Raw genomic sequence first — 27,392 nt, 5'->3', positions numbered from 1 at the left:
TTTTATTTGTTTCAACATTCTGCTCTCTATTGGTTGAAAGTTCTAATAGCCTTTTAGCCTTCCGTAGCTGGTCTATACCAGCCAGTAATAGCCCGCCCCCTTGTTAAAGGCCTCACCTTCGGCTTGTGCTTTTAATGCTGGAGCGGGCTCTAGTGGTCGGTATAGCCCGCTATGGCAGGCTATAAGGCTGTATTAGAATATTGTGAGCTCCACTGAAGAAATTGAAATGGATCTGGGGTAATAATGGCTGGTGAAAACCCGGAGCTCCAGCATTCCAATGCTTGTCTTTCTCAGTGGGTGGAATGTTCCAATAGTCTTACAGACCTTCTACCTCAGGCTATGCCTGTTATTAAGGCCCTCTCACTTGTTATTGGCCTTCGCCTACAGATCAAGCCTATAACTTGGTTCAGGCAACTCAACAACCGGTAAAGCCCTGGGCTGCAGGCTATAAATCTATACTATAATCGCTATTATGCTCTTTCACGAGCATGGCTTAGACTTGTCAGAATTATTCTTTAACTCTTGTGGGCACCATTGTTGATGAAGGTAGTACCCTTCCCCAGAGCTAAATTTGTTCTTTGCGGTGAGCGCGCACATCAACGAAGGCGGTGCCAAGAGCCTTTTTACAGGTCTGTTGCAACAGCTTACCAGAGCAGCTATGTTTCAAGCAGTTACAGGACAGCAGTGAATAATTAACGAAAAAGCAATAAAGATGTTTTACTGAAGCAATTGTGAGTATTTTGTGCGTGGTGGAAAACACCCACAGTGAATCTCAGAGGGTCAATTTAGAATCCACTCCTGTTTTTCAAGTTGGCACTCAAGAGTGCGAGATATTTCCAGTCTGTGGTTTTCACTGAGAGGGAGAGTTATAGTTTTGCATTGCAGGCAGTGCCATAAAACTAGGGCTGTCCTTAGGGAGGTTTCTGGGAAGTGTTCAGTGCAGACTTGACTCTGTGTAACTGTGGTTTCCCGTGGAGACGTGTTGCAGATGTGCACCATCGAAGTCACAGATTTCATGGAAAAAATAGAATATTGTTCCATATAATCAGCCACTGCTCCATTTTACACAGCAGCACAGACAATTGATGTGTCGGCAGTGGTCAGACCACATCACCCCTGCCCTGGTCTGCTGGCATTGCCGTCTATCAAGGAACATTCTCAATTCCTAACTCTGAGCTACTAGGACGGGCACCATGACAAGGCACCAAGATGGTTTGCTTCAAACAGTGACAAGATGACAAAATGGACCAGTCACCAAGATGGTTTGCTTCTACCAGTGGCAAGATGGACCAGTCACCAAGATGGTGTACTTCTACCAGTGACAATATGGACCAGTCACCAAGCTGGTTTGCTTCTACCTGTAACAAGACAATAAAATGGACCAGTCACCAAGATAGTTTGCTTCTACCAGTGACAAGATAACAAAATGGACCAGTCACCAAGATGGTTTGCTTCTACCAGTGACAAGATAACAAGATGGACCAGTCACCAAGATAGTTTGCTTCTACCAGTGACAAGAAAACAAGATGGACCAGTCACCAAGATGATTTGCGTCTACCAGTGACAAGATGGACCAGTCACCAAGATGGTTTGCTTCTACCAGCAGTGACAAGATAACAAGATGGACCAGTCACCAAGATGGTTTGTTTCTACCAGTGACAAGATGACAAAATGGACCAGTCACCAAGATAGTTTGCTTCTACCAGTGACAAGATAACAAGATGGACCAGTCACCAAGATGGTTTGCTTCTACCAGTGACAAGATGACAAGATGGACCAGTCACCAAGATGGTTTGCTTCTACCAGCAGTGACAAGATAACAAGATGGACCAGTCACCAAGATGGTTTGCTTCTACCAATGACAAGATGGACCAGTCACCAAGAGGGTTTGCTTCTACCAGTGACAAGATGGACCAGTCACCAAGATAGTTTGCTTCTACCAGCAGAGACAAGATAACAATATGGACCAGTCACCAAGATGGTTTGCTTCTACCAATGACAAGATGGACCAGTCACCAAGATGGTTTGCTTCTACCATTGACAAGATGGACCAGTCACCAAGATAGTTTGCTTGTACCAGTGACAAGAAGCTTAAGACCGGTCTCCCTAAAGCATTTCGGCACCTAAAATGGGTTTAGCAATACATCAGTTGGGTCACAAGGCCCTGATGTCTGGAAGACAACATCCTAAAACTCAGTAGTGGTTGGAAAACGTGCCTGATTCTGGTGGCTTATGATGCGCTTACTCTCCAATGCCCATAGAACATCACTGTATCATCTGGAAAACCGCCTAGATCCACTCAAAGCAATCGTAAAGTGGTGCGGCCACCACAGAGGATCCATAAATAAAGGCTTGTGTTTTTAACATCAGTAAAACACTACAGGCACTTTGTTGCCACTGTTTAAGAGATCAACATTTAGGGGCAGATTTTTGAATTTGTGATGTAATGCAGCGCAGCCACCAAAGTCGCTGCACTGTGGTGCATCAATGGGAAGAACGGAAAACAGCACCATATCTAAATGGATATGGTGCTGTTTATCTCTCCCCCAGGCCAGGCTCCTTTTTGGATTCCATGCCCCACTACACACCTTTGCATCGTAGTGCAAGCATGTTTGCGTTCTGTCACACATAGGTTTTGTGCTATAACCTAACTCTTTTAGTACAAAAGCTATGCTTGTACACGTTTCTCACTCTGGCAGTGTGCTGTACAGTGCAGCACACATGCAAAGTTTGACATTTTTGGGAAAAAATACTCTACTCAAACCTGCCTCGAAGAAACCTAAGTTATTGGCACAAATCCCTGACTACCAATGAAAGTTGATATGTATTTGTACCAAAACTCGTGGGTTGTTGTATGGGAACGGCCTTATACCAATAATGGACTGACCCTCTTGACGTAAAGTATCGCATAACGTTACTTTGCAATAGGCAACTCTTCAGTGCATAACATGATTTGCGTTGGAAAGTACATCCCAACACAACATTTTGTGCTAGTTTGCATCCTATTTATGATGCAAACCCGGCACAAAATGTTGATACATTTGCCCCTTAGATCTGCCTAACAGTAAAGCCTGGTGTGGATTTATGGCACCATAGTCGACAACTCAAAGATTGTTGCTTACACTAGTCTTGTATCAGAGAAGCATCCAGAGTCCAGCTGCATCCACCCCTCACATTCAGTAGTACTGGAAAGCCAAGTTACAGGTTTCCTCAAAAACCCTAAACATCACAGCACCTGCTGTGTCATGGTGCATTACAGAGCTTGAATCCTCCCACAGCGAATTGTCGAAAATTGGTTTTCTGCTTATAAAAGGACTACTAATGCTGAGATTCTTGTGTGAGTCAATTTGTTTACAGAGGCAGGGTGTGGGAGTTTCACAGATGGAATGCCTTGTGAGTTTGGGTACACCTAAAACCTTTATGTTTGTTGATATTCACAAACTGGTCTCTGACACCTTTGTGCCCTGGAGAAGGTCACTAGCTTACTGCTGGCAAGAACAGGAGTAAATCCCTTTTCAGTGCATGAAGGGTAATGTGAGAGCTGTTTTTCCTTAAATGCATAGGAAACCCAGCTTACACTAACATAAAACTGTGTTTACCCTGTCCTTCATCTTGAACCCGCTGTCAAAATACACCACGGGATGCCTATTATTATTTCCCTGTTCAAAAATAGGGTGTGAGAGTTTCACACTGATAAGGAGTGCTCCCAGAGACTTCACACACACTGTTCCTAATCAAGGACATCCAACTGTGCCAGGCTAATGTTGAGCAAAGTATCTCTCTGCAGAATAAACTGCGAGAACGACTAAACGCAATATAACACTACTGTGGGAAAATCCTCAAATGTATTCTGTAGTAAAATGTTTCTGCTTGCTTACTCTCCATTGGTGCAAACTCTGAGAACCATGCAGTTGTTGAGCATTGTATGGAAGCCATTGTCTAAATTCCTATAAAAGGACATGCACTGTGCCTCGGAACCCCCATTTTCCCACCTTACAAGGTGAATCTATGCTGGATTTCTTATAGATCTTTCCTAAGTTTGTTGTATCGATAATTTGTATGCCTGGCTGCCTAACTGTATCTATGGCATAACTTCTGTACTTTGCCTATTGTTATGTTATATAAACTTTACCCTGTATCCGTCATTGTTTCTGAGAATGTTGTAGTCCTTTAAAGAGAATTGGCTTCAAATGTATTACAGACAGGTCCAATCGGGGAGCACCAATGTCCGTATCAGGACTACACCGCTCCCGGTCCTACTCCGCAAAATCTTTTACAATACAGAGCTTTACAACGCAATCCATTACAACGCAATGTCCATTACAACCCAATTTACTATTCAAACTCCACCAGGGTGTTGTAATGGGGAATATGTTGTAATGGTTTGCGGTGTAAAGCCCTGCATTGTAAAAGATTTTGCGGAGTAAAAAATGAGGGGTAATGACATGCGTTGTAACGCAGTCGTTGTAAAGGATGTTTACCCCACCCTGGGAATGCCAAAGACCCACCTGCCAGACAGGAGAAAACTCTTGATCTGGCGGGCAGTACCTACACGAGTTTGGCGATGCAGGTGCTGGGTGGTTACGGGTTTGGCGATGCGAGGTGGTCCCACTTCCCCCCCACCAAACTCATAATAAGGCCCTAAGAAAGGATCCCTAAGTATAGTGAGAAAGCAAGAGGGAAATGCAGTCGTTGAGAAATTGGGATGGAGTGTATGTAAGCATTAAGTATTTAGTTATGGGCAAACCCTTTTCCGAATTAGAGGTAAATATTAAAGGCATCTATTATGTATGTGGAAAATCGGCTTATTTCCAGTTAACATGTAACTGGGTAGGTAGTTGCCATACAGCCGTAGACTTCCCTAGGATTTTTCATACTAATGAATTAGATTCGCCTCTTGACCGCCATATAAGGTGAAATAAGCATAGTTTTGAGCAAATCCTTTGTGACATTTTTGGAGCACTTATACCTCCTATAAGGATTTCGTTAAATGATGTTAAGATTAGAAGGCTATCAACCTTAGTAGACCGGCTTGCTACTAACAGAGCAGGAGCTCTAAGTAAAATAAATAAAGAATTGCTTGCTATGAGAGCTATGATTATGCAAAATCGCCTTGAGGTTGATTTTCTCCTGGCACACGAGGGCGGCGTTTGCAAGGTCATTCATGCTCAGGAATGCTGCATGTAGATACCGCGCATAGGTAAGCAGCTTGGCGGCTACATGACTAATCTTACAAACACAATGCATGGACGAACTGAGTTGATAGAGTCAGGTGCATGGGAAGGAATAGGTTCTATATTTGGATCCATTGGAAGAGGGTTTGCTAAGACAGGGGAGTCGCTAGGTATTGCAGATGGAGGAATTCTAAAATTGCTTCTAACTCCTCTTTTGATTATACTAATTGGTGTTGCATGTGAGCTTATTTCCCTAAAACTTTGCAAAAGAATTTCATCAAGCAGTAAAATGGACTGTGGGCTTAAGAAGCTGTCGCCAACGAGAGATAGCAAAAGAAAGAGACTTGACGTAACGGTCACAGAGATGCAGAGTGACCTCTATGACGCTCTGAAGGATCTGGGAGAATCTAAGAAAAAGAACCCAAAGCTGATTAATTGTGTAATGTAATAAGCGATAAGGTGATGATTCAGAAATCATGCTGGAGGTTGTGAGAGCTGTTTTTCCTCAAATGCATTAAAACACCGGCTTACTCTAACATAAAAGTGTGTTAGACTGTCCTCCACTTTGAACCACTGTCGAAATACACTACATGACGACTACTACTGTTATTTTCCTGTTCTAAATACAGGAGTGCGAGCTTCACACTGATAAAGAGTGTTCCCAGAGATTTCACCAACGCTGTTGCTAATCAAGGACATCCCAACTGTCCCAGATGAATGTTGTACAATGTACCCATTTGCACGCTTGAATAAACTGTGAGAACGACTAAACGCAATATACCACTACTGTGAGAGATTCCTCAAATGTATTCTACAGTAAAATGTTTCTGCTTGCTTGTTCCTCATTGGTGCAAACTCTGGGAACCATGCAGTTGTGTAGCACTGTATGAAAACCATTGTCTAAAGTCCTATAAAAGAACATGCTTTTCACTGTACCTTAGAAACCCCATCTTCTCACCTTTAGACGGTGAATCTATGCCAGCTCTCATATAGATCTTTACTAAGGTATTTGTATTGATAATTTGTATGCCTTGCTACTAAACTTACTGATGGCATAACTCCTGTATTTTGCCTATCGAGATCTCATATAAACTTACTAAACTTTGCACTGTCTGTCATTCTTACTGTGAATGTTGTAGTCCTTAAAATTGAATCGTCTTTAAATGAATTAGAGATGGATCCAATCGGAAAGCACCAAAGTCTGTATCAGAACTACACCGTTCCCAGTCCTAGCCGTTGGCGCGCACATTTACATGACCATTCCAAACAGGGTTGCGTGCTGACAGTAGTTTTAACACCACCAAAACTGTCAGGGCTCTAAGAGAAGTTGTTTCTTCACTGAGAAACATATTTTCTGCATGAGGAAAAAAAAAGTTTAGCAAGTGTGCATATTGCTCATGCGAAAATTGAACGAACAAATGGTTTTCATACGTCTAGAAAACCAAGACTATTGCATCGGCAGAACAGCATTAGACAAAAAATGTGTGTTCTAAATATTGTTTAGAAAAATATTGCCCCATTGGAGATAATGATAGAAAATGTACATGTAATGGGACCATATTTCTGTTAATCATAATTAGGACCCAATGTGTATGTCCAGCGCCATTTCTGAGCATGATGCTCTGACGTTGCGTTGGCGGTCACAGGCTTCCAGGTGTAGGTCGGGAATCTTTAGTAAATTTTTTAAAGTTGCAAATCTGCACCAATGCGAGAGTGAAGACCTGAGGAGTAGATTTGCAACTTCCTTTAAGGATTGGCCGAAAATTCACAAACAAACAATTACAAAAGAGCCCCAACTAAAAGGTTTTACATTAGGCTCCAGAACCGGGCTACCAAAGCAGATAGGATGTGATGACTCCAAGAAGGTTCATCTCCCCTGCGCCACTAAACACCTTGAAGCTGATGTCCCAAGATGTAGCTGGGGCCCGAGGAAGCACAGAGACCTGAGGGGGTTGTCCTTTCCGCGACGGGGGGGGGGCTTCCAGGTCAGAAGCAAGAGGCATCCTTCACCCGCTTGCCGTCAAGGCAGACTCTTGGGAACCACTCCAACCCCCTAAAGAATCACATAGGTGGGCTCTTCTGGCAGCCTGCATGGCCTACCAGCCTGTGCTCGGCTGCTGCAGGGGTGTGGTACTCTAACCTGCTTATGCTGTGATCATCCAAAGGAAGGAAAGGCTCATGTTGATGAAGCTTGGTAACTAGCTGTGAACTCCACACAGCAGCACTCAACAGGAAAATGATCATACCTAAGAGTCCTTGAACTCTCACGTTGATTGGAGATGGCGGCGGCCATCTTTGATCATTGGTTATGACTTCCTTCCTGTGCCTCAGCATCCCTGCTAGACAATTGTGCTTTAATGTTATTGCCCCAGGACCTTGGTCACAGATTCAAGATGTTATGCTGAAGAGACTGCCAGAGGACAGCTTATATCCTGAGAAATATTCTGAATGAAATCATGTTGGGAGAAAAAAGAAGTTTGGACTGTTTTGAACATGCGATTATTAGTATGAGCTTTTGAGAGAATGTTTCACATTAACTCTGGGGTTCTTCCCGTCAAGATATCAAAAGTATAACAGATGTTTAACAAAGTGTGTGTATGTGTGTGTGCAGTGGCTTAGCATTGGCGGGGCCTCAGGGGCGGTTGCCCCGGGCGCAAAATTCTTAGGGGTGCAAAATTTTAATAGGGGAGCAAATTAAAAAAAAAGATTTGGGGATACTTCCCTTGCTCCAGGCGGGGGGAGTGTGTGTGTGTGTGTGTGTGTGTTTGTTTTTCTGGTAAATGAAGCATGGAGAGTCAGTTACCGTTGACTTGCACCTGTACTGAGACCAGTCAGGCACTAAGGCCATCACCTTCAGAGTGCACATTCTTGAAGCAAAGGTTGCTGCCTTATCAATCGAGGGGGAGTAATTTAACATTCAAGTTGCATTGCTTATAGTTCTGCTTCAGTTGCAGAATGATCAGCTTTATTTTCAGGACACAGAAAAGGGGTTACATAGAGATATTCCTCATATAAATCACATCTTTTGTTGGTTAGATGCATGTTTAGAACAATAGATTAATAAAGACGGCGATTTGTCTTTAGATACCCAGCTTCTCCTGCAGACCTCAGTGCCCAGCAGAGGGATGAGTCTCTGTTCTATCTCTTGTCGCTCTCACCCATCGCCGTTTTCAATGCTGGTCCAGCTATCCCTGCTGTGTGTGGTTGGTGGATGCAGTGAGGGGTGGGAGAGCGCATCACCCCCATGGCATTCCGAGTACAAGGGTAGTGCTTTCTGGCAGCTCCTCGACCACAGTTCTATTTGGTGCCTAAGAAGCAGGTCTCGTGCTCTGTTGTTCCAGGTGTGGGGTGTGTAGGAGCCTCAGCTGTGAAATGAGCACCTTGGGTACCATTCGAGGCAAACGCCCTTCAAAAAGTAGTGCCCGCAAGTGCTGAGAAGAACTACACAGGAATGCCCCCTAAGGAGGTTTGCTGGCACATTCTTTTGCCATAGAAGCTGGTGGCTTAACGGATCCACCCCCACCCACACCCCATGGAATGTTTTGGCATACTGTAGAATGAATGGTGAATTTCTAAAGTTTTTGGGACAAGCACCAATAGCCAAACCATGAGGGAATTTTAAAAGAACTCTACGGAAGGCGGGTGGTTGTAGTGGGTATAGAGAAAATGTTTAGCATATGATGAATGGTGGTTCTAGGAACGAGCAGGACCAGATGAGATGCTTCTTCGCATGCCACAGGTTGGATAAAATATATAATTTTATGGATACAATTGGAACAGATAAAGAGTATGGAATATAGGGGGCAATAACAAATGTAGGAGTGAGCGCCTGTTTGTCATGATCAGTGGCATGCATGTTCCTTTCAGTGCTCAGTGAGTACACCAATGCACTGCTCTGAATTCGCAGGTGCTACACTGATTTCTGGGAAGAAAGGTCTGGTGGTGCACCCGGAGCACCCGCACCGCTTGGCAAAAGACTTCTACGCATTAGCACTTTAACGCAGTTCAGGAAACTACATTTCCCATGAAGCCACGGAACTCTCATGATGCTTGGAAATGGCAGCAGCTATCTGGAAGGTATCAAGCATAAGACTCATCGTGGTCGTGGTCCAGACCATCCTTGGTGGGCCATTAAGATACCTTGTTGCTGTAGCCAAGAACGTGTTGCCAGATCTTATGAGCACCTTGGAGACTGTCTACAGTTTGGAAGCGAGTTTGAAGCTAAAGCTAAATACAGAGAAGCTGTCAAAGGAATTCAGTAGTATATTGGATATGACTTTTCAGTTCTTAGACCAATGTCAGAGAGATATTCATGAAGGAGTATTAACTTATATTCCATGGATTCTAAGCTACCTGAGGAATGAGAAGGATTCTCATCTCCTTAAAAACAGTTGATATTTCTCATTATGCAGATATTGTATGTAAGGTAGTGATATGTACAGAGGGAAAGTGATTTTTGGGAGATATATATATATATATATATATATATATATATATATATATATATATATATATATATATATGCAAAAAAGAAGCAGAGAACTCTGGGTACTTCTCAAGTTTAGGTGGAAAGCAGCTCCTGTATAGAGCATCCTCAACACCAGCGACACCCTAGATCTGCTCACCTGAAATGTCCGCTTTTCTATCAAAGTCTTTAAGCGTAGGATTAGCACAGTGCCATCTGTGCCGAGATAGAAAGGGACAACGTCTTTTGCCATTTCTACAGCAAAGTCTTTAAGCATAGGACTAGCACAGTGCTGTCCATGCCGAGCTGTAAAATGTCAAAAGCCATTTACCACTCCAGGCACAATATTACAGCTTTGAGATATATATATCCCCTATATTCCACACTCTTTATCTGTTCCAATGGTATCCATAAAATTATATATTTAATCCAACCTGAGGCATGCGAAGAAGCATCTCATCTGGTCCTGCTCGTTCCTAGAACCACCATGCATCATATGCTAAACAATTTCCACAGCATTCCAAGACTCTATACCCACTACAACCACCCTGCCTTCCATATATATATGTTCACAAAAACAGAAGGCAGAGAAATAAATTAAATTATGCCAAAACCTACATAAAATTAATTGATTAGATGTTATTTGTATCTCAGTAACAAAGAAAGTCAGTGTTTTGTCAATATTTCAGAGTTCTAGCAAATGTTAGATGACTCCCTACAGAGAGAAGATATTATTGTTGTGTTTAGATCTCCAGTAACACCCAGAAAACGTAACCACCAGCAAACAGCCATCAGAGCGGCGATACCCACTGTCTCTGATTCTCTCTCCACTGCGAACCAACACACTCCTGGATGGAGTCGGGCAGAAACATACATCACGCCCATTGCATCCGGCATTCAGGGTCATGCTTTCTGAGACAATCCTAAACAAAGTATGGGGCTGCTCAGGTATCCCAAACCCACCCACAGTGCTGCTGGCCTGTGGTGACCCTTTAAGCTTGCACATGAACTGTACCTTCTGGAAGCCAACGAGTGTTGCCACCTATATCGAGTCAGAGTGGATGGCTTGCGGATATGACCTTCACAGGAGAACTCCTTCCACTGGCACAGGATGCCCACCTACTGGATACCAGTCATGTCTGGAGGACCCAGCACAGTTGGGGGTCCCAGAGATGAGCACCTCTGATGGTGCTTTAGAAGCGACGTCCTTACTAGAGTCTCAGCAAGTTCAACTCTGAAGAACTAATTCACTCATCAGCAGGCTCCAGCAATTCCCTTCCTCCACCTGGACAATGGGACATCCACTTCCTACATACAGCCAAGTAGGCCCTTGGCAGCCATATTGTAAGGGCACCCACCAGTTGTTAAAGGATGCTAATTGCTACCCATCCCTTTTCTGTCTGTGTATAAGACTACCACCTAACGGGTCCAACAGGAGCCTGCATATAGGGCTCTCTCAGCGCATAATAACGATACAGGCCTGAACCCCACTAACAGCATGCACTCAGCCGATCACTCTGTAAGGCGAGACCCTTAGACCTATGTAAGGCAGCATTTCTAATGGGCGAATAGACATTTACTTGCAATCCCAGGGTGGGGGACCACAGCTGGTCCCCCATCCGGCCTGCACCACATCCTGCTACAGCCCCTCACATCACTCCCCTCGACCCCACTCTGTACAGCGGTCTCTGGCTCCCAAGCTATGTGCATGCTTTAAACCCCCTTGCAAGCATACATAGATGCCTTCTGGCCAGTTGACATGCTCTGCTAGTGTTGGCCCAGACTGACAGTTTCAATCATGTCCAATCGAACTCACATGGCCATTGCCCCGTATACAAGTAGGTAAATATTATTTACACAAAGCACCTCAGTATGAACCGTGTGATTCCATAACGCCTCAGCATACATCCATTTGCAGTTTTCATATTGACCCCATATGCACAGTTTCCATGATACCAGGGTATGCGCACATTATCAGGTTTCCTAACACCCCTCAGCACATAATCCCATTTTTAAAGTGCACCAGTACACACTAATTGTACATTTTCAAAATGCACTAATTGGTAGACATTGTCAGTTTCCATAATAACACATTAAGTTTTCATAGTGGCAATCTGTTAAAACTACCATTTTCCATTATAGATGCTTCCCGTGTTTTTAATGACTGTCTGCATACATAACATGTTTCAATAATTCTGTGGCATAAACACACGTCCTCAGTTCTGATATGTTTCCTCGTACACCATGCCCATGCTTTTTGCATTTCTTCAAAGCATTACACAACACAGGCCTGAATATCTTATTAAAAATCCTCTTGGTCCATCCCTAATAGATCACTGCGCTCCTCAGCAGCAAAAAAAGTAATTGTCCCAAAAGTATTATTTTTAACTCTCTGGAAAGGAAAAGGCGTTGTGGTCGGAACAGACAAGTTGTGGAACACTCTTCCACACGATTTGAAAAACTCATAAATAATTACTCCATTTCAGAAAGGCCCTTCAACTAATCTCATTTAACCCCGCCCTTTAGACATGTTTTTTTTAATCCAAAACAACTAATTTCCTTTAGCCCCTTTATTTCATGCCTCATCGTTTGTTGCCCCCACTTCTGCCAAGGTAGCGCCTAGACACCTTACGATATTCGAGCGCTCTAAGCAATTAAATACCATAACACATTAAATTAAATTAAAAATGAAATAATATTATCATATTGCCCTTTTGCACACATATACAGCTTCTGTAGTGAGCCGCACCCCACTACCAGCTCACATGATGCCCACGAGTAAAGGTGTTGCCCATGTCCTCAGGATCTCTCTGTGCAATCCGTTTAGATCATGCCCCATAACACACACTCACAGTTCCTATAATGTCTCAGGATGAGCCAAAGGCCGATTTACCAGTTGCCATAATGCCATGGTAGGCACGGGCTACTTATTTAAATTACACAGCTCTGCAAACATAATACTTATCGGCACTCGCTGTCCATTTCCATAATGTCTCATGACAGTTTCCATAGTACCAGAGTGTGTGCACACTGCAGTTTTACATACCAAGCCACAATACACACATTACCAATGTCCATAATGGATTTTAGGGCACAATACCTAAGTTAATGCCCCTCCGCACACTGTATCCGTTTCCATGATGCCCCATACAATACATGATGGATCCAGAGAGCCCCTGCTGGTCGTGATGCCTGGCTGGTGCCCATACCCCCCACCCCCATCACACATTATCAGTTTCATCAATGTGACCTAAGACACATTGGCTCTTTCATAGGCCAGGTTACTTTAGATATCTCTGTATTTTAAAGACAGCCGTGGAGTATAAACATAGGCGTGGAGTCTAAAGCTAGCCCTGAAGTTTTAAGATACATCTGGAGTTTAGGATAGACCTGGAGTTTAAGGATAGACCTGGAGTTTAAACACAGGCCTGGAGTTTAAGGATAGACCTGGAGTTTAAACACAGGCCTGGAGTTTAAGGATAGACCTGGAGTTTAAACATAGACCTGGATTTAAACAAACACTTGCAGTTTAAGGATTGGCCTGAAATGTAAGCAGAGCCTTGGAGTTGAAAGATAGACATGGAGTTGAAGGATAGACCTGGAGTTTAAAGATAGCCCTGGTGTTTAGGATAGACCTGGAGTTTAAGGCTAGCCCTTGGGTTTAAAGATAGAGCTGGAGTTTAAGGATAGACCTGGAGTTTAAACATAGGCCTGGATTTAAACAAACACTTGCAGTTTAAGGATAGGCCTGAAATGTAAGCAGAGCCTTGGAGTTGAAAGATAGACATGGAGTTGAAGGATAGACCTGGAGTTTAAAGATAGTCCTGGAGTTTAAGGATAGACCTGGAGTTTAAAGATAGCCCTGGTGTTTAGGATAGACCTGGAGTTGAAGGCTAGCCCTTGGGTTTAAAGATAGACCTGGAGTTTAAGGATAGACCTGGAGTTTAAGGATAGACCTGGAGTTTAAACACAGGCCTGGAGTTTAAGGATAGACCTGGAGTTTAAACACAGGCCTGGAGTTTAAGGATAGACCTGGAGTTTAAACATAGACCTGGATTTAAACAAAGACTTGCAGTTTAAGGATAGGCCTGAAATGTAAGCAGAGCCTTGGAGTTGAAAGATCGACATGGAGTTGAAGGAGAGACCTGGAGTTTAAAGATAGCCCTGGAGTTTAAGGATAGACCTGGAGTGTAAGGATAAACCTGGAGTTTAAAGAAAGCCCTGGTGTTTAGGATAGACCTGGAGTTTAAGGCTAGCCCTTGGGTTTAAAGATAGAACTGGAGTTTAAGGATAGACCTGGAGTTTAAACATAGACCTGGATTTAAACATAGACTTGGAGTTTAAGCATAGGACAGAAATGTAAGCAGAGCCTTGGAGTTGAAAGATAGATATGGAGTTGAAGGACAGACCTGGAGTTTAACGATAGTCCTGGAGTTTAAGGATAGACCTGGGGTGTAAGGATAGACCTGGAGTGTAAGGATAGACCTGGGGTTTAAAGATAGCCCTGGAGTTTAAGGATTGACCTGGAGTTTAAGAATAGCCCTTGGGTTTAAAGATAGACCTGGAGTTTAAGGATAGATCTGGAGTTTAAGGAAAGACCGGGAGTTTAAGGATTGACCTGCAGTTTAAAGATATACCTGAAGTTTAGAGTTTAAAGATTGATCTGGAGTTTAAGGATAGCCCTGGAGTTGAAAGATAGACCTGGAGTTTAAGGATAGACCTGGAATTTCAAGATAGAATTGGAGTCTAAAGATTGACCTGGAGTTTAAAGATAGCCCTGTAGTTTAAAGATAGACCTGGAGTTTAAAGATAGACCTGGAGTTTAAGAATAAATCTGGAGTTTAAGGATCGACCTAGAGCTTAAAGATAGACCTGGAGTTTAAGTATAGACTTGGAGTTTAGGAATAAACCTGGAGTTTAAGGGTAGCCCTGAAGTTTAAAGATAAACCTGGAGTTTAAGGATAGACCTGGAGTTTGAAGATAGAGCTGGAGTTTAAGAATAATCCTGGAATTTAAGGATAGACTTAGAATTTAGGAATAAACCTGGAGTTTAAGGATAGCCCTGAAGTTTAAAGATAAACCTGGAGTTTAAGGATAGAGCTGGAGTTTAAGGATAGAGCTGGAGTTTAAGGATAGACCTGGAGTTTAAGGATTGACCTGCAGTTTAAAGATATACCTGGAGTTTAAAGATAGACCAGGAGTTTAAGGTTAGGCCTGGAGTTTAAAGATATGCCTGGAATTTAAGGATAGGCCTGGAGTTTAATGATATACCTGGAATTTCAGAGTTTAAAGATTGATCTGGAGTTTAAGGATAGCCCTGGAGTTTAAAGACAGACCTGGAGTTTAAGGATAGACCTGCAGTTTAAGGACAGACCTAGAATTTAAAGATAGAATTAGAGTTTAAAGATTGACCTGGAGTTTAAGGATAGCCCGAAGTTTAAAAGATAGACCTGGAGTTTAAAGATAGACCTGGAGTTTAAGAATAAACCTGGAGTTTAAGGATAGACCTGGAGTTTAAGGCTAAACCTGGAGTTTAAGGATAGACCTGGAATTTCAAGATAGAATTGGAGTTTAAAGATTGACCTGGAGTTTAAGGAGAGCCCTGAAGTTTAAAGATAGACCTGGAGTTTAAGAATGAACCTGGAGTTTAAGGATAGACCTGGAGCTTAAAGATAGACCTGGAGTTTAAGGATAGACTTGGAGTTTAGGAATAATCCTGGATTTTAAGTATAGCCCTGAAGTTTAAAGATAAACCTGGAGTTTAAGGATAGACCTGGAGTTTAAAGATAGGCCTGGAGTTTGAAGATAGACCTGGAGTTTAAGGATAGACATGGACCTTAAGGATAGACATGGAGCTTAAGGATGGACCTCAGGTTTAAGGATAGACCTAGAGTTTATGGATAGATCTGGAGTTTAGGAATCACCGTGGGGGTTAAGGATAGATCTGGGGTTTAAAGCAAGAATTGGAGTTTATGGATAGACCTGGAGTTTAAAGATAGAACTGGAATTTAAAGTTAGGCCTGGGGTTTAAGGTTTGGGCTCAAAGTTAACGATAGACCTGAGGTTTAAAGGATAGACATGGAGTTTAAAGAATTAGAGGATAGGCATGGAGTTTAAGGATAGCCATGGGGTTTAAAGATAGACCTTGAGTGTAAGGATAGATCTGGAGTGTAAAGGTAGACCTGGAATTTAAAGATAGACCTGGAGTTTTAAGATAGAGCTGGAGTTTTAAAGATAGACCTCGAGTTTAAAGATAGGCCTGGAGTTTAAGGTTCGGTCTTGAGTTTAAGGATAGCCCTGAAGTTTAAAGATAAACCTGGAGTTTAAGGAGAGACCTTGGGTTTAAAGATAGACCTAGAGTTTAAAGATAGACCTGGAGTTTAAGGATAGGCATGGACCTTAAGGATAGAGATGGAGCTTAAGGATAGAGCTTGAGGTTAAGGATAGACCTGGAGTTTATGGATAGATCTGGAGTTTAGGAATCACCCTGGGTGTCAAGGATAGATCTGGAGTTTAAAGCAAGACTTGGAGTTTAAGGAAAGTCCTGGAGTTTACAGATAGACCTGGAATTTAAGGTTAGGCCTGGTGTTTAGAGTTAGGGCTTGAGTTTAACAATAGGCCTGGGGTTTAAGGATTGACATGGAGTTTAAGGAATTAGAGGATAGACATGGTGTTTAAGGATAGCCACCGGGTTTAAAGATAGACATTGAGTGCAAGGATAGATCTGGAGTGTAAAGGTAGGCCTGGAGTTTAAGGATTGACCTGGAGTTTGAGGTTAGAGCTTGAGTTTGAATACAGGCCTGGAGTTTAAGGTGAGGTCTTGAGTTTAATGATAGACTTGGAGTTTAAAGTTTAACCTAGAATTTAAGGAAAGCCCTGCAATTTAAATATCACCTCGAGTTTATGAATAGCCCTGGGGTTTAAAGATAGACCTAAAGTTCATAAATGGACCTGGAGTTTACAGACAACCACTGGAGTTTAAGGATAGACTTGAAGTTTAAAGACTGACCTGGAGATTAAGGATAGCCCTGCAGTTTATAGACCATCTGGAGTTTAAGGATATCCCTGGACCTTAAAGATAGACCTGGAATTTAAAGATAGACCTGGAGTTTAAGGATAGATATGGAGTTTAAGGATAGACCTGGAATTTAAGGATAGCCCTGGCGTTTAAATATAGACCTGTAGTGTAAGGATAGATCTGGAGTGTAAAGATAGCCCTGGAGTTTAAGATAGCCCTTGGGTTTGAAGATAGACCTGGAGTTTAAGGATAGACCTGGAGTTTAAGGATAGACCTTTAATGTAAAGATATACCTGGAGATTAAAGATAGACCAGGAGTTTAAGGTTAGGCCTGGAGTTTAAAGATAGGCCTGGAATTTATGATAGTACTGGAGTTCATGGATGTACCTGGAATTTCAAGATAGACTTGGAGTTTAAAGATTAAACTGGAGTTGAAGGATAGCACTGGAGTTTAAAGATAGACCTGGAGTTTGAGGATGAACCTGGAGTTTAAAGATAGACCTGGAGTTTAAGGATAGCCCTGGAGTTTAAAAATAGACTTGGGATTTAAAGATTGACCTAGAGTTTAAAGATAGCCCTGAAATTTAAATATCACCTGGAGTTTAAGGATAGCCCTGGGGTTTAAAGATAGACCTGAAGTTTAAAAATGGACCTGGAGTTGAAAGATAGACCTGGAGTTGAAAGATAGACCTGGAGTTTAAAATGGACCTGGAGTTTAAAGACAAAACCTGGAGTGTAAGGACAGACTTGAAGTTTATAGATCACCTGGAGTTTAAGGATATCCCTGGACTTTAAAGATAAACCTGGAGTTTAAGGATAGCCATGGAGTTTAAGGATAGACATGGAGTTTAAGGATTGACCTGGAGTTTAAGGATAGCCCTGGCGTTTAAATATTGACCTGTAGTGTAAGGATAAATCTGGAATGTAAAGATAGCCCTGGAGTTTAAGGATAGCTCTTGGGTTTAAAGATACACCTGGAGTTTAAGGATGAATCTGGAATTTAAGGATAGACCTGAAGTTTAAGGATAGATCTGAAGTTTAAGGATAGACCTGAAGTTTAAGGATAGACCTGAAGTTTAAAGATATACCTGGAGTTTAAAGATAGGACTGGAGTTCAAGAATATACCTGGAATTTCAAGATAGACTTGGAGTTTAAACAATAACCTGGAGTTTAAGGATAGCACTGGAGTTTAAAGATAGACTTGGAGTTTAAGGATAGACCCGGAGTTTAGGGATAAACCTGGAATTTCAAGATACAATTGGAGTTTAAATATTGACCTGGAGTTTAAGGTTATCCCTGAAGTTTAAGGCTAGACCAAGAGTTTAAAGATAGACCTGGTGTTTAAGGGTAAACCTGAAGTTTAAGGATAGACCTGAAGTTTAAGGATAGCCCTGGAGTTTAAAGATACACCTGAAGTTTAAGGATAGACCTGGAGTTTAAAGATAGACCTGAAGTTTAAAGATAGCCCTGGAGTTTAAGGATAGATCTGGAGTTTAAAGATAACCCTGGAGTTTAAGGATAGACCTGGAGTTTTAAGATAGACCTGGAGTTTAAAGATAGCCCTGGAGTTTAAGGATAGATCTGGAGTTTAGGATTAACCCTGGACATTAAGGATAGATCTGGAGATTAAAGATAGACTTGGAGTTTAATCTTAGATATGGAGTTTAAGGCTAGTCCTGCAGTTTAAAGATAGACCTGGAGTTTAAGGATATCCCTTGGGTTTACAGATAGACCTGGAGTTAGAGGATAGATCTGGAATTTAAGCATAGACGTGGAGTTTAAGACTATTCTTGGAGTCTAAGGATAGACTCTGGAGTTTAAAGATAGAACTGGAGTGTAAGGATATCCCTTGGGTTTAAAGACAGACCTGGAATTTAAGGATAGATCTGGAATTTAAGGATAGACCTGAAGTTTAGGGATGGACTCAGTGTTTAAGGATAGACCTTTAAATATAGTCCTGGAGTTTAAAGATGAGTTTAAGGCTAGTCATGGGGTTTAAAGATAGACCTGGAGTTTAAAGATAGACCTGGAGTTTAAGGAATGACTTGGAGTTTAAATATTGAACTGGAGTTTAAGGTTAGACGTGGAGTTTAAAGATGAGTTTAAAGATAGACTTGGATTTTAAATATAGTCCTGGAGTTTAAAGATGAGTTTAGAGATAGACCTGGAGTTTAAAGATAGACCTGGAGTTTAAGGTTAGGCCTGGAGTTTAAGGTTAGGCCTGGAGTTTGAAGATATGACTGGGGTTTAAAGATAGGCCTGGGATTTAAGGATACACCTGGATTTTAAGGATAGACCTGGAGTTTAATGATAGACCTGGAGTTTAAAGATGAGTTTAAAGATAGACCTGGAGTTTAAGGATAATCCTGGAGTTTAAGGATAGCCCTGGAGTTTAAGGATGGACCTAGAGTTTAAGGATTGACCTGGAGTTTAAGGATAGCCCTGGAATTTGAAGAGAGGCCTGGAGTTTAAGGATAATCCTGGAGTTTAAGGATAGCCCTGGAGTTTTAGGATAGCCCTGGAGTTTTAAGCTACACCTGGGGTTTAAAGATAGACCTGGAGTTTAAGGATAGCCCTGGAGTTTAAGGATAGACCTGGAGCTTAAGGATAGCCCTGGGGTATAAAGACCTTGAGTGTAAGGATAGGTCTGGAGTGTAAAGATAGACCTGGATTTTAAGGATAGACCTAGAGTTTGAAAATAGACCTGGAGTTTGAAGATAGACCTGGAGTTTAAGGTGAGGCCTGGAGTTTAAGGTTAGGCCTTGAGTTTAAAGATAGGCCCAGGGTTTAAGGATAGACCTGCAGTTTAACGATAGACCTGGAGCTTAAAGATAGACTTGGAGCTTAAAGATTGACCTGCAATTCAAAGATCACCTGGAGTTTAAGGATAGCCATGGGGTTTAAAGATAGACCTGGAGTTTAAACATAGACCTGGAGTTTAAGGATAGACTTGGAGTTTAAAAATTGACCTGGAGTTTAAGGATAAACGTGGAGTTTAAAGATGAGTTTAAAGATAGACCTGGATTTTTAAATATAGTCCTGAAGTTTAAAGATGAGTTTAATGATAGACCTGGAGTTTAAAGATAGACCTGGAGTTTAAAGATAGACCTGGAGTTTAAGGTTAGGCCTGGAGTTTGAAGATATGCCTGGGGTTTAAAGATAGGCCTGTGATTTAAGGATACACCTTGATTTTAAGGATAGACCTGGAGTTTAAAGATAGACCTGGAATTTAAAGATGAGTTTAAAGATTGACCTGGAGTTTAAAGATAGATGTGGAGTTTAAGGTTAGGCCTGGAGTTTGAAGATATGCCTGGGGTTTAAAGATAGGCCTGGGGTTTAAGGATACACCTGGATTTTAAGTATAGACCTGGAGTTTAAAGATAGACTTGGAGATCAAAGATTGACCTGGAGTTCAAAGATCGACCTGGAGTTTGATATTCTTGCATTTTAAAGATCACCTGGGGTTTAAGGATAACCCTATAAAGTGCTTTGCAGTGGTATACCACGGCGCACACTGGCACATGGTTGTGTGCAGTAATATACAGTGTCACACAGTGTTTTATACTGGTGTACACTGATACATGGTGGTATACTGTTGTGTTCAGAGGTGTACCACGGTGAACACTGGTACGTGGCTGTGTGCAGCAGTATACAGTGTCACACAGTGGTATACCTCTGTGTGAAGTGGTGTACACTGGTACATGGTGGTATACTGTTGTGTGCAGAGGTGTACCACGGTGAACACTGGTACATGGCTGTGTGCAGCAGTATACAGTGTCACACAGTGGTATACCTATGTTTGCAGTGGTGTACACTGGTACATGGTGTACCACGGAGAACACTGTTACACAGTGGCGTGCAGTATGGTATAGTGTTTAAGGTGATTGCATTTATTTAATGCCTACACTGCATTACAGGGGTGTGCAGTGGTGTCCCGCGGAGAACACTGCTAAATGTTGGTGTGCAGCAGTGTACAGTGTCACACAGTGCTATACACAGGTGTGCAGTGCTGTTCAACGGTTAACTCTGGCACAGTGTCATGCACCAGACTAGTGCACAGTGTCACTCACACACAGTGCTTTACAGATGTTTTACCGACTGCACGTGTGCATAGCGGTGTGCAGCAGTGTACTGTGTCACACAATGCTATACAGATGTGTGAAGTGATGTACTACAGACAACACTGGTGCACGGTGGTGTGCAGGTAGTGTACAGTGACACACAGCACTATACAGATGTGTGCAGCGGTGTCCCACTGGGTATACCAGGACATGTGTGCAGCAGTGCACAGGGTCACACAGCGCTATACAGATGTGCACAGCAATGCACAGTGTCACAGTGCTATACAGATGTGTGCAAAGGTGTCATACGGAGAACACCGGTGCATGGTGGAGTGCTGCAGTGTACAGTGTCACACAGCGCTATACAGATTTTTGCAGTGGTGTCACACAGAGAACACTGGTGCATGGCGGTGTGCAGCAGTGTACAGGGTCACTCTGCGCTATGCGCTCTGCGCTATGCAGATTTTTGCAGTGGTATCCCATGGAGAACCCCGGTACATGGGGGGGGGGGGGTTGCAGCAGTGTACAGTATCATCCAGTACTATACAGATGTGTACAGTGGTGTAAAACAGAGAACACTGGTGCATGGTGGTGTGCAGCACTGTACAGTGTCACGCGGCGCTATACAGATATGTGCAGCGGTGTCCCACGGAGAACACCGGTGCATGATGGTATGCAGAAGTGTACAGTATCACACAGTGCTATACAGATGTGTGCACTGGTATCCCATGGAGAACAACGGTGCATGGGCGTGTGCAGCAGTGTACAGTGTCATCCAGAACAATACAGATGTGTATAGTGGTGTCAAACGGAGAACACTGGTGCATGATGGTATGCAGAAGTGTACAGGGTCACGCTGCGCTACATAGATGTGTGCAGCGATTTCCCACGGAGAACATTGATACAAGGTAGTGTGCAGAAGTGTACAGGGTCACGCAGCGCTATACAGATGTGTAAAGCGGTGTCCCACGGAGAACACCGGTGCATGGTGGTATGCAGAAGTGTACAGGGTCACGCAGCGCTATATAGATGTGTGCAGCGGTGTCCTACGGAGAACATTGATACAAGGTAGTGTGCAGAAGTGTACAGGGTCACGCAGCGCTATACAGATGTGAAGCGGTGTCCCACAGAGAACACCGGTGCATGGTGGTATGCAGAAGTGTACAGGGTCACGCAGCGCTATATAGATGTGTGCAGCGGTGTCCCACGGAAAACATTGATACAATATAGTGTGCAGAAGTTTACAGTGTCACGCAGCGCTGTACAGATGTGTAAAGTGGTGTCCCACGGACAACACCGGTGCATGGTGGTATGCAGAAGTGTACAGGGTCACGCAGCGCTGTACAGATGTGCAAAGCGGTGTCCCACGGACAACACCGGTGCATGGTGGTATGCAGAAGTGTACAGGGTCACGCAGCGCTGTACAGATGTGCAAAGCGGTGTCCCACGGAGAACATTGATACAAGGTAGCGTGCAGAAGTGTACAGTGTCACGCAGCGCTGTACAGATGTGTAAAGTGGTGTCCCACGGAGAATACCAATGCATGGTGGTGCGCAGCAGTGTACAGTGTCACGCAGCGCTATACAGATGTTTGAAGTGGTGTACCACGGACAACACCGGTGTAAGTTGGTGTGCAGCAGTTTACAGTGTCGCACAACGCTATACAGATGTGTGCAGCAGTGCACAGTATCACACGGTGCTTTGCAGATGTGTGCACATGGTGGTGTGCAGCAGTGCACAGTGTCACGCAGCGCTATACAGGTGAGTGCAGCGGTGTACCACGGAGAACACCAGTGTAAGGTACTGTGCAGCAGTGCACAGGGCCACACAGCGCTTTAGAGATGCACAGTGTCATAATGCTATACAGATGTGTGAAGTGGTGTCACAAGGAGAACACCGGTGTATGGTAGTGTGCAGCAGTGCACAGGGTCACACAGCGCTATACAGATGTGTGCACATGGTCACTCAGTGCTCCTACAGCGGTGCGCCACACTCACCTCTCTCTTCACGCTCCACAGCAGTCTCTCCTTGGTGGAGTCATCCGAGCAGCTCATGGTGGCGGATCCCGGGCCGGCCGCCGGGGCTCTCCCGGCTCCGCTGTTGCTTCACGGGAGGTCGTCCCGAGGCGCCCCCGCGTGTGCAGGACACAGCTCGCCTTCGGGGATGCGTCTGTACAATCCAAAGTGAGGTACAACTCCTCAGCACAGCTCTCTGCGACTCGGGGTTGAGGTGCAGTTCCTCAGCACAGTGCTTTTTGCCTCTTGGGTGAAGAGTAGCGCCTCAGCACAGCGCCCCCTGCCTCCCGGGGAAGATACATCACTTCAGTCCAGCTGCTTCTGCCTTTCAGCTGAGGAACAGCTCCTCCGCACAGGCGCAGCTCCTCAGCACAGCTCTTTCTACCTTCCAGGTAAGGTGCAGCTTTTCAGCATAGCTCCTTCTACCTTCTGGGTTAGCACAGTTCCTCCGTACAGCTCCCTCTGACTCGTGTGTGTGGTGCAGCTCCCCACATAGCTCCTTCTGCCTTTGGGGAATGTGCGCCCCCTCAGCAGTGTCCCCTCTACCTCCTGAGTATAGCACAGCTCCTCAGCACAGCTCCTTCTGTCTCCGGGGTGAGGTGTAGCTCCGCGGCACAGCTCCTACTGTCTCTCACAGTGAGGTATAGCTCCTCAGCACATGTCCTTCTACCTTCTAGGGGTGGTGCAGCCTCTCAGCACAGCTCCCTTTGCCTCCGAGAGAGGCGCAGCTTCTCAGCACAGCTCCCTCTGCCTCCCGGGTGTGGTGCAGCCCCTCAGCACAGCTCCCTCTGCCTCCCGAGAGAGGTGCAGCTCCTCAACGTTGCTCCTTCTGCCTCCCGGTTGTGGTGCAGCTCCTCAGCACAGCTCCTTCTGTTTCCCGGATGTGGTGCAGCTTCTCCGGGTGTGGTGGAGCTCCTCAGCCCAGCTGCTTCTGTCTCCCGGGTGTGGTGCAGCCCCTCAGCACAGCGCCTTCTGCCTCCCAAGAGAGGTGCAGCTCCTCAACACAACTCCTTCTGTCTTCAGGGTGTGGTGCAGCGTCTCTCTCGGGTGTGGTGAAGCTCCTCAGCACAGCTCCTTTTTTCTCCCGGGTGTTGTGCAGCTTATTCCGGGTGTGGTACAGCCCCTCAGCACAGCTCCCTCTGCCTCCCGAGAGAGGTGCAGCTCCTCAGCACAGCTCCTTCAGGGTGTGGTGCAGCGTCTCTCTCGGGTGTGGTGCAGATCCTCAGCACAGCTCCTTCTGTCTCCCAGGTGTGGTGCAGCTCCTTGTGTCTCCCGGGTGTGGTGCAGCTCCTCAGCACAGCTCCTTCTGTCTCCCGGGTGTGGTGCAGCTTCTCTCGGGTACAGTGCAGCCCCTCAGCACAGCTCCCTCTGCCTCCCGAGAGAGGTGCAGCTCCTCAACACAGCTGCTTCTGTCTTCGGGGTGTTGTGCAGCTTCTCCCGGGTGTGGTGAAGCTCCTCAGCACAGCTCCTTTTTTCTCCCGGGTGTTGTGCAGCTTCTCCCGTGTGTGGTACAGCCCCTCAGCACAGCTCCCTCTGCCTCCCGAGAGAGGTGCAGCTCCTCAGCACAGCTCCTTGTGTCTCCTAGGTGTGGTGCAGCTCCTCAGCACAGCTCCTTGTGTCTCCCGGGTGTGGTGCAGCTCCTCAGCACAGCTCCTTGTGTCTCCCGGGTGTGGTGCAGCTTCTCCCGGGTGCAGTGCAGCCCCTCAGCACAGCTCCCTCTGCCCCCCGAGAGAGGTGCAGCTCCTCGGGTGCAGGCGGCACTCCTCATGGGCGAGGTGCAGCTCCGTCCAGCTTCCTCCCCACGATGAGCTGTTCCCTTTGCCCCTCTCCTCTCCGGCGCGGCGCAGACCCCTCTTCCCGCTGCAGCCCCTCGGTGAGGTGCAGCCATTGAGCGCGGAGAGCACCTCTGACAGCAGCAGGCCCCTTCGTCACAGCTAATGAATGGATGCTCACGGCCGCCCCCGCACTGCCAGGAGCCCCGCCCACCCTCCAGTGACAGCAGTCCCTCCCCCTCGCTGCTAGGAGCTCTTCCACGCGGACGGGAGAGCCCGTGCCCCCGCATGCACCCCGACAAGAGGACCCCACCCCACGGACAGAAGCCCCTCTTCCCTCAATAGCAGAGCCCCGCACCTTCAGCAGGACCCCCGCCCTACCGCCTGGCGTCCCCTCCCAACAAGTGCCAGGTGCCCCTCCGCCCCCTCCCACTGGCAGGAGCTCCTCCCGTGCTGGTGATAGAAGCCCCTTCACAGGCCCTGTTGACAGCGGAGCCATGTGGCATAACGGTCAGAGCTGCCGACTTTGGAGCTGGGGAACCTGGTTTGAGTCTCGACAGGGACACTCAACATCCTGTGATTATGGGCACATCACCTACTCTCCGTGTCTACCAAAAATGAGTGTATCCGTGTGTAATGTAAACTGGTGCTCATGTAAAGTGCTCCCCCATATAAAAATGCAACAACAAAAACCCTCAGTGACAATAGACACCCCCCAAACACACACACTGCCAAAAGCAGGGCCACAATAGCTGGAATGCCTCAGGAAACCTTACTAGCATAAGCCCCTCCCCCTCTACACTGCCGGCTCTGATCCCTTCCTCATCTCGACCAACCAGGGTATCTCCACGTTGAAAGGGGTCCCTCTACCTACATTGGCATGAGCCTCTCTCCTCATTCGCCACCAGGAGCCCCCCTCACCCTCCTCCCCCCCCCCCCCCCCCCCCACACTGACAAGGTAGAACTCTCCAGGCTGCACCCGCTCACAGAAGTTCATTCTGTCTAAAGTAACCGCACCCTCCCCTGCGATGGCAGAACCTCCTCTCACACTGACAGAAGGCAGTCTCCCACTGCACGAAGATGTGCCCATCCCTAAACTAACTAGAGCACCCGCCCATGCGCGCGCGCGCACACGCATGCTCGCGCACACACACACTGGAGCACGCACAACTCACAGTGACACAAGACCCTCTTCTCCTAACAAGAGACCCTCTTTCCTGACAGTCAGGGGCCCTTGCACTGACTGTTAGCCCCCCCCCCCCCCTCTCCCCCTCCCTCGAGTCACGGGCCATGGGCAATAGATATACGATACAAATATTCACGGGTGTCTTTATGATGTCAACGCTTTGACTTGTTTTTGTTTTGGGGCCTTCACACGAAGACACACTTTTGGGGAGGTTTTCTACACATTAAATAACATGTTGCAGTCATTTTACTCTGCTCAGCCATCAATATTTTTGTTAGCTTTCATTTATTTAAATGTGACAGCAAACAAAAAGGGCACGCTCAATAACGCGAGGATGGTTTAAATACACAGAAAACAAAAGGTCACATGCAAGAGCACGAGGCATTGTTCAAACCTAACAGCAAACAAAAGGTCACAGAAGCAATTGCACGGGAGACTGTTTAAATACACAGCAAACAAAAGGTCGCATGCAGTATTGTACGAGGGGGTTTGTTGTGGCCAGGTACTGTAGTGATAAACACATGTGCACAAGCTGGTGTAGCTAACATCTGTCTCATACGCTTTTTGTAAAACGGGATTTCTTTCTTATCAACGCCACCTATGACATCATCGGATGCAGTATTATCACGGTGAAGGGCAGAAATCTATCCATGAAGTATGACGTTTGCATGATGCCTGCTCTCAACCAATCACGGTGCATTCCACTTGCTGCACAGGGCCCCTCATTGTCCTGGTAATTAGGCAAACCCTGAAAAGGAGTAGGGTAAAGAGGGCCTTGGGGTTCCCCAATGTCTGCGACCCGTGATGGGATTGCCAGTTGTCTCTTCCTACCCGTGACTGACGGCATGAACGATTTTATAGAATCGAGGTCACAGTGCTTCTGACCCGCCCACCGGTGGACTGTACCAGGTGTTAAAGTGCAGCCCTAGTATGGGCAGAACTACAAGAGGTGCAGCAAACGGGGGCGCTGTAACTTCACTTCCGTTCACCTGCACACCTTGGTAAATTCTGAAGTTACCAGCAGGGCAATTACTGGCCTTTACATACACAGATTTAAATTGTTTACATTATTTTATTTAAATCTTTGATAAGGCTACAATGACACTATAGGGAAATCTGAGAAGTGAAATGCATGCAGTGTCCAACGATGGACGGTAAAATGGTTTATGCCGTCTCAGTAGAGTTCATTATTACAATCAGGCCTTAGTCTGTTCCTGCCGCGTGTCTACTGACGCCGCTACCTTCTCGCCCAATCGGGTGGCTGCGGTATCCTTCGGGCCCTTTTAAGGTTGTGTGGAATGCGGCTGCCCTGGCGCCCGCAGGGTGCCCTAGAAGGGCGGGCCTCTAGTGCCAGCCAGCCCACCCCCTTCTACTAGGGGACCCCTCGGGGAGGAGTCCCCCTCTCTGCAGCCAGTGGCTGTGGCGCGGGGAACGGGGGGCCTCCCCCACCCTCTTACCTTCCTCTTTTCGCGCCCTGAACACGCCGTCTTCCACCCTACCGCTTACCCGGCGTGGAAGCCGCGGGGGAGGCATAGAATGTTGTAATGTTGTTGTTTTTTCGTTGCAGGCGGAGTTACAGGGCGATCTGGAAGCAAATGGGTACCGAAGGAAGGGTACCTCTGCGCGCCACCATAGGGGGTGCCAGAGCCCAGGAGCCTCATGGGAGGTTCCTGGAAAACCGTGTCGGCGCCCCGTTAGTC

General features: G+C 45.5%; 1 protein-coding gene across 2 annotated transcripts in view; it reads right to left on the bottom strand.

The window, feature by feature from the left end:
- SGSM2 (small G protein signaling modulator 2) overlaps positions 1-24,652 on the bottom strand; it is a 1,127,811-nt gene extending 1,103,159 nt beyond the window's left edge. For both annotated transcript variants that reach the window (XM_085649947.1, XM_085649948.1), the window contains exon 1: positions 22,717-24,652. In XM_085649947.1, the coding sequence (XP_085506073.1) occupies positions 22,717-22,773 (57 nt within the window). In that variant the 5' untranslated portion in view covers positions 22,774-24,652. The remainder of the gene's footprint in view (positions 1-22,716) is intronic.
- Positions 24,653-27,392: the final 2,740 nt, after the last annotated feature.

This window comes from Triturus cristatus, chromosome 3_2, assembly GCF_964204655.1.
Source record: "Triturus cristatus chromosome 3_2, aTriCri1.1, whole genome shotgun sequence".
NCBI classification, from domain to species: domain Eukaryota; kingdom Metazoa; phylum Chordata; class Amphibia; order Caudata; family Salamandridae; genus Triturus; species Triturus cristatus.
The sequence above is the reverse complement of the archived record's forward strand: the minus strand, read 5'-3'. Positions and strand labels throughout refer to the sequence as shown.